This window comes from Sus scrofa, chromosome X (assembly GCF_054392235.1).
Source record: "Sus scrofa isolate SSC_HxYL_T2T_F1_AM1 chromosome X, Sscrofa_HxYL_maternal_Yorkshire_Landrace_v2.0, whole genome shotgun sequence".
Lineage (NCBI taxonomy): Eukaryota > Metazoa > Chordata > Mammalia > Artiodactyla > Suidae > Sus > Sus scrofa.
Genome location: NC_139401.1, coordinates 44,745,913 through 44,753,192, shown reverse-complemented (window position 1 = coordinate 44,753,192; position 7,280 = coordinate 44,745,913). Strand labels below are relative to the sequence as shown.

Genomic DNA, 7,280 nt, shown 5'->3' with positions numbered 1-7,280 from the left:
CTTTCCTTTGTTTCTGCATTGTCTCATCTCTCTGATTGAATTTATTCTTGGGAACTCAGGGAAGGCCTAGGAGGCCAGAGTTTTTCTACAAACAAGAGGCAGGCTGAGCACATGGCGGGGATCTGTCCCATAGGATCTTGCTCAGTTATAATCTCAAGGAACATTCCCCCTCTGCTGAAACACGTGTGTGCACACGTTATGCTTTTCTTGCTTGCCATGAACTATTTCTGGAGTTAGGTCCATCCTATAATATCAACGTTATTCCTTCTTTAGCAGAAATGTTGGGTCTCCCTCCACCGTAACTAATGTGCAGAAAAGTTTCCGGTTTTTGTTTCGTTTTTTAGTTTGGAGAATTTATTTATTTTGGCCATGCCCACAGCATATGGCAGTTCCCAGGACAGGGATCGAACCTGTGCCGCCACAGCAGCCACCCAAGCCACTGCAGTGATGACAGTGGATCCTTAACCCGCTGTGCCACAAGAGAACTCCCCTGCTGCCCCATTTCGATGCTACTGTAAGTGGGCCTGAGGACATGACTCACTGAGCTACATGGTGCTGAGCCCTGGTGTCCTGATTCGAAGGCAGGATTGCTACAGCAGCCATGGTGCTCAAAAGCTCCTTGCTGAAACTCTGGTTTGAAAAGTGCCAAACGAGGAAGAGCCTGGCCATCCGATGGACCGACATGCTGGGAAATACGGAAGTCCTGGGGAGGGACCAGGGTGCGGGTGGGCCAGCGAAGGGCAGAGGAGCAGGGGGCAAGGTCAGTGGTTTCCAGCTCCACGTGGAACTAACTGAGCAGTGCTGGGCTCTTCACCCGCCTCCGCCACTGCCTGCCGTCCACACCGCGCTCAGCGCTGGTGGGTCCCCTTCCTCCAAACCACAGCCAGATGGCCCTGCTCTCCAGACTTGGCTCAGGGTCTGTCACCTCCAGGGCTCAGTGGGACAATACGTGATTTGGAACAATTTCTCTCTTTTATTCGAGAATGTTACCAAAACTGAGAAAATGCAAGTAGACAGAAGAGGAAAGGTGACGCCATCCCTCGAAGGCAAGCAGTGTCAGCATTTTCATAAACGTCCTTCCTCAGCACACGCGTGTTGCTTAGCAAAGGAGATCCCGCTGCCCTTGCTTTCCTGTGAACTGCTTTGAAATAGGTTAAGAAATGAGAACAGGATTTTCACTCCCCCCCCCGCATGGCCACACTCGCGGCACGTGGGACAGGGATTGAACCCGAGCCACAGCTGTGGAGCTGCGGCACTGCCTGATCCTTGAACCCACTGCACAGGGTCGGGCCTCAAACCCATGCCTCCACAGTGCCCCGAGCCGCTGCAGTCAGGGTCGTGACCCACTGTGCCACAGCGGGAACTCCTCCATTGCATTTCCAAAGCCCATGTAGCATTTCCCATGTTATGTGTCTTAGTTTTGGGCCGAGTCCCATTTTGATAGAGGTTTAGTTGCTTCCAAATTGGTGAATAGTTAACAAACCTGTGCCCACTTATGGCTGCTTTTCGATGATAAATTTCCAGGCATAAAATTCTCGAGGGAAAGGAGGCATCAGGTTGTTAACGGCTTCTGATTAGGTGTCTCTAAATACAAGTCACACGTCTGTCCAGCAAGAGAAAATAAATTCATGTGCAAAGCTCCCAGGGGAACAGGCGGCAGCTACCGGGCAGTTTCCAGGTCCTTCTCCCCGGGGCCCGGGTGACTGCGGTTAGGCTAGGGACGTGGCCTCACAGCCGTGTGCACTGATGCCCACCCTCCTGCTTCTTCTGCCTCTGTAGATCGTCATCCTTTGCGTGGGTGGAGCGGGTTGGCCATGTCCCAGGTGAGTTCCTGATGGCCCCTCTACTTCGTTTCCAGTAAATTGGAGTCAGCAATTAGGAGATTATATTGCAAACCTGAAAAATCTGTTAGTCCCCTCGGCTCTGACTGGTCTCTATTCAGTCTATAATCTACCTCAGGTGCTCCAGTCCTTCCCCTCCCCACCGGGGAAAAAAGAAAAAGGAGCTCCCGTCCTGGCTTAGTGGTAACAAACCCAACTACTGTCCATAAGAACGCAGGTTCGATCCCTGGCTCTGCTCAGTGTGTTAAGGATCCGGCATTGCCGTGAAGTCGCAGAAGTGGCTCGGATCTGGCTGGCTGTGGCTGTGGCCAACAACTGCAGCTCCAATTCGAGCTCTCTCTCCAGTTTTATTTTTTTTTTACTTTTTAGGGCTGCACCCGCTGCATATGGAAGTTTGAACTGGAGCTGCAGCTCTCAGCCTACACCACAGCCACAACATGGCAACACTGGATCTGAGCCTCATCTGCGGCCTATGCTGTGGCTTGTGGCAACGCTGGGTCCTTAACCCACTGAGTGAGGCCAGGGATTGAACCTGCATCCTCATGGATACCAGTCAGGTTCTTAACCCACTGAGCCACAATGGGAACTCCTTTTTAAAAAAATTTTATGTTTGCACCTTGGACAAATGGAAGTTCCTGGACCAGGGATGGAGCCCACACCTCAGCAGTGACCCAAGCCACTGCAGTTGGATTCTTACCACACTGTGCCACTATGGGAACTCCCCTCCCCCAATTTTTAAAATTAAAATATAGGTGATTTACAGTGTTTTGTCAATTTCTGCCATACAGCATAGTGATCCAGTCATACATACACACACACATGCATTTTTTTTCATATTGTCTTCCATCAGGTTCTATTCCAAGAGATTGGCTATAGTTCCCTGTGCTGTATAGACAACCAGAATGTCTCCTGACATTGCCAAATGTCTCCAAAGGAACAAAATTACCCAAGGTTTCAAACCCATGATCTACCCCATTTACAAAAATGGACACATGATGGAGTTCCTGATGTGGTGCAAGGGGACTGGTCATGTCTCTGCAGCTCAAGAACACAGGCTCAATCCCCAGCCTGGCACAGTGGGTTAAAAGAGCTGGCATTGCACAGCTGTGGCATAGGTTGTAGCTGCAGTTTGGATCTTATCCCCAACCCAGGAACTCCATAAGGCTGAGGGGTGGCAAAAAAAAAAAAAAAAAAAAGAAAAAAAGGCCACATGATATTCTATTGGATGGAAATACCATTTGTTATTTCCCTTTTTCCTACTGATGTACATTTAGGATATTTCCAGTCTTTTCCTACCATAAGCAACATAGCAGTGAATTATTCATGTGCATTCCAATTGCATGCATATATCTTTCTAGAAGTGACATTTCTAGGTCAGTGGCTACATGCATCTTGAATTTTAAGATTGTTAAATTGTCCTCCAAATAGCATGTAGTGATTTGCACTCCTAGCTGCAGTATGATGCCTTTTCCCATAAACAGGCAGTCACAGTGATTTTTGCCATTGTGAGAGAAAAGAGTGGTGCATTTTAATTTGCATCTTTTGAGTCAAGTCTTTTCATATTTGTAAATGTCAGTTGTATTTTTTTCCTTTTCAATGTTTGTTCTAAGTTGTTTGCCCATTTTTCTCTTGGGTATGGAATTCCTTTGATTGCGGATTGCTAGCTCTTTATGTTAACTTAATAAGTAAATTAGACCTCTGTCATGTATGCTGTAAATATTTTTTCATGGTTTGTCATTCGACTAGGCTTATGTATCTTGGAGAGCAGACACTTAAATTTTTTAAAATGTGGTCTAATTTCACAGTCTTTAGCATCTTCTATATTTCATGCATTGCTTCGAAAGGCTTCTGTGAGGCAAAATTACAAAAATGTCGTTTCAGGGATGTGGAAAAGGAATGGTTAGTAAATGAAGGTGGCACAATTGAGTTTCCATCGGGATGGATTGGAAACAGAGCTAGACTCTTCCACATCGTATAAAAGTAAAATGATATTTGTCTTTCTCATATGGTTATCATTTATATGTGGAATGTCATAAAAATGATACAAAAGAACTTAATCATAAAACGGAAACTCACATATTTCAAAACCAATCTTATGGTTACTATAGCAGAAACCACTGGGGGGAGAGGGAAGAACTGGGAGGGTGGGAAGAACACGTACACACTGCTGTATAAAATGGATGATTAGGAGTTCCCGTCATGGCTCCGTGGTTAACAAATCTGACTAGGAACCATGAGGTTGCGGGTTCAACCCCTGGCCTTGCTCAGTGGGTTAAGGATCTGGCGTTGCGGTGAGCTGTGGTGTAGGTCGCAGAAGTGGCTGGGATCCCACGTTGCTGTGGCTGTGGTGTAGGCTGGTGGCTACAGCTCTGATTCGACCCCTAGCCTGGGAACCTCCATATGCCACGGGAGCGGCCCTAGAAAAGGCAAAAAGACAAAAAAATGAAAAAAATAATAAAATAGATGATTAACGGGAACCTACTGTATAGCACAGGAAAATCTATCCAGTAGTTTGTAATAACCTATATGGGAAAAAAAATGGATATATGTATACGTATGACTGATTCACTTTGCTATACACCTGAAACTAATACAACATTGCCAGTCAACTCTACTCCAATAATATTTAAAAAAAATTTAAAAAGTAAAATACCAGATTGATTAAAGAACTACAGACATATTTGAGAAACTAGATGAAAATTTAGAAGTATATTTGTATTACCTTGCTCAGTGCAAGAAATATATGTGTATATTTATTTATGGGTATATGTTTGCATGTAGGTAGTTTATTCGAAAAAATGGGGGCCAGGAGGCAGGAATATCAGCAGGAGGGGGTGAAACAGGGAAGGAGGGAAAACCAATCCAAGGATATATTACTGAGTTAGCTGTCATGGAGGAGCCTTAAAACATGCTTTCCAGTAGACAAAAGGGTTAACATCTATCTGCTGATTTCCCTTCACCAGTGGTCAAGGGTTGGAGTTCCTGTCGTGGCTCAGTGGCAACGAATCTGACTGGTATCCATGAGGACGCAGATTTGATCCCTGGCTTCGCTCAGTGGGTTAAGGATCTGGCGTTGCTGTGAGTTGTGGTGTAGGTTGCAGACACAGCTCGGATCCGGCGTTGCTGTGGCTGTGGTGTAGGCCAGCAGCTGTAGCTCCGATTCGACCCCTAGCCTGGGAACCTCCATATGCCGTGGGCGTAGCCCCAAAAACAAGCAAACAAAAATGAACCCGGTTCTCTAGTCTTGAGATACAGGAAGGGTAAACACCTTTATGGCATTTTTTTCCTTATAGATTGCCTGTACTATCTTTCTATTTATCATATTTTTGGTCTTCTTTTGGATCATGATTGCAGAACCTAGAAATATTTTAAATGAAGATGCAAAACCCAGAAACGACAGAAAGAATGACTGTCAGATTAGACTGCATTAAAATATTAAAATCTGTGCAGTCAAAAGGCATTTGAGGCTGAGAGAAAATACATGCAGTGCATATGATACACAGAAGATTTTACATACAGAAAATGAGGACTAAGGATACAAAAAGACCAAAAATAGGATAGAAAGGCCAGGGATTGAATCTGCATCCTCCTGGTTCCTAGTCGGGTTCATTATCACTGAGCCCCGATGGGAACTCTTACGGTCCTGTGTTTTGATTCATGGTTGGATAACGAGCAGGGTCGGTCATGACTGAGCAGCTGTGTCTGTTCTACATCCGCATCCCCTTCGAAGCCTTCTCTGTCAGCCCCAAGCAGAACCGACGTCTTCCTCTTCTGGGTTCCCTGCCCTGCCCCCGTCATTGCCCCTGGATGTCAGCTCTCCCTCTGTCCCTCCTATATTGAGTTTGTAAGAGTTGTTTTTCTCCTCTAGGAGACTGCAGCTCCTTCAGTTCAGGAGGTGTCTGTCTTTATTAATCTTTACATCCTCAGAACTTCCCAGCTTGGTCTCTAGTCAATAAATGTGCTGGAAGAATGGATTTCCAGAGTAAGATATTTCTAACACTTGATCTTTTTGTCTGTAGGGTTTCAAATACTTTTAGTTACATAAGCAGCCTACATACTATACCAGGTCAAGTTGCGGATGATGAACAGCCTAAGAATTACACAGAGAAAGGCAATGCTGTATCTAAAAATGTGTGTGGCAGAAACCAGACTGCATGGATTTTAACCCCCAATTCCTGGGTGACCCCGGGCAGGTGACCTGACACTCTGTGAGCCTTCCTGTCCTCATCTGTCAGGGTTATCCTGAGTGGTAGGGAGGGAGGCTCGAAATCTTTCTACATGTGCAGCACTTGGGCTTGGCACAGAGTGGGCACCTGATGTGACATCCTGTCCATCCCCGAGCCGATAACGGGGCTAAAGAGGAATGTGCTGTTGCAGGAAACGTCAGCCTTCAGGGACATGTTTGTGGACTTCACCTTGGAGGAGTGGCAGCAGCTGGACGCCGCTCAGAAGACCCTCTACAGGGATGTCACGCTGGAGAACTACAGCCACCTGCTCTCCGTGGGTGAGGGACCCGCCACAGGGTGACGGGGCACAGCCCCTCGCGTCTCCCTCTCGGCTGCTCCTTGCTCAGGGCCGTGTGGGCCCCGGATGAGTCGGGCCTCAGGCTCACTGTCAACACTGCCCCCTGCTCGGGATGCTCCGCACGGAGGGCCGGCCTGCTGTGCTCAGGGCCAGCCCCCGAGGCCAGCCCACCTCCGCCCTGCAAGGATGGGTCCCCGGTGCCGGAATGCCTCAGGCGTTAGTAACGAGGTCCTGTGTCCCTTCCCCTCAACAGGATACCTCGTGGCCCAGCCAGAGGGGATCTTCAGCTTGGGACAAGCAGAGGGGGCCGGGAAGGCAGATGGAGAAGCCCCAACGCGGAGCGGACCAGGTGAGCGGGCGCCGGGCCAGTCAGGCCGGGGCAAGGGGACCTGGTGGGCCAGCCAGAGCTTGGCCTCGGGGGCGTGCCCGGGAGCTCTTCTCAGAAAGCCCAGACTTGGGGACAAGACCCGGGTCGGATGGAACGAGCCCTGTAACACCCACATGATGCCTCACCTGCCGCCCCTCTGCAGCCCCTTGTTCTACCCCTTTCCTCACCTGTAAAACTTAGCTGATAATCTATGTCACAGGATTTGGTTACAGAGTAAAGAACTATGGAGACATTTATTTTTATAAAACACAGAGATATTAAAATCACCGGATACCCATTCTTAAGATGCAAAATATAAGGGAGTTCCTGTTGTGGAGCAGCAGAAACAAATCCAACTAGGAACCATGAGATTTTGGGTTCCATCCCTGGCCTCGCTCAGTGGGTTAAGGGTTAAGGATCTGGCGTTGCTGTGAGCTGTGGTGTAGGTCACAGACGCGGCTCAGATCCCGTGTGGCTGTGGCTCTGGCGTAGGCTGGTGACTACAGCTCCAACTCGACCCCTAGCCTGGGAACCTCCATATGCCCTTA

General features: G+C 47.9%; 1 protein-coding gene across 1 annotated transcript; it reads left to right on the top strand.

The window, feature by feature from the left end:
* Positions 1–601: 601 nt before the first annotated feature.
* Positions 602–6,926, top strand: KRABD4 (KRAB domain containing 4). The gene is made up of 4 exons (XM_085008466.1): positions 602–857; positions 1,780–1,823; positions 6,183–6,345; positions 6,619–6,926. Exons 1-4 carry the CDS (start codon positions 602–604, stop codon positions 6,924–6,926), a joined length of 771 nt encoding a protein of 256 aa, XP_084864592.1.
* The last annotated feature ends 354 nt before the right edge of the window (positions 6,927–7,280 follow it).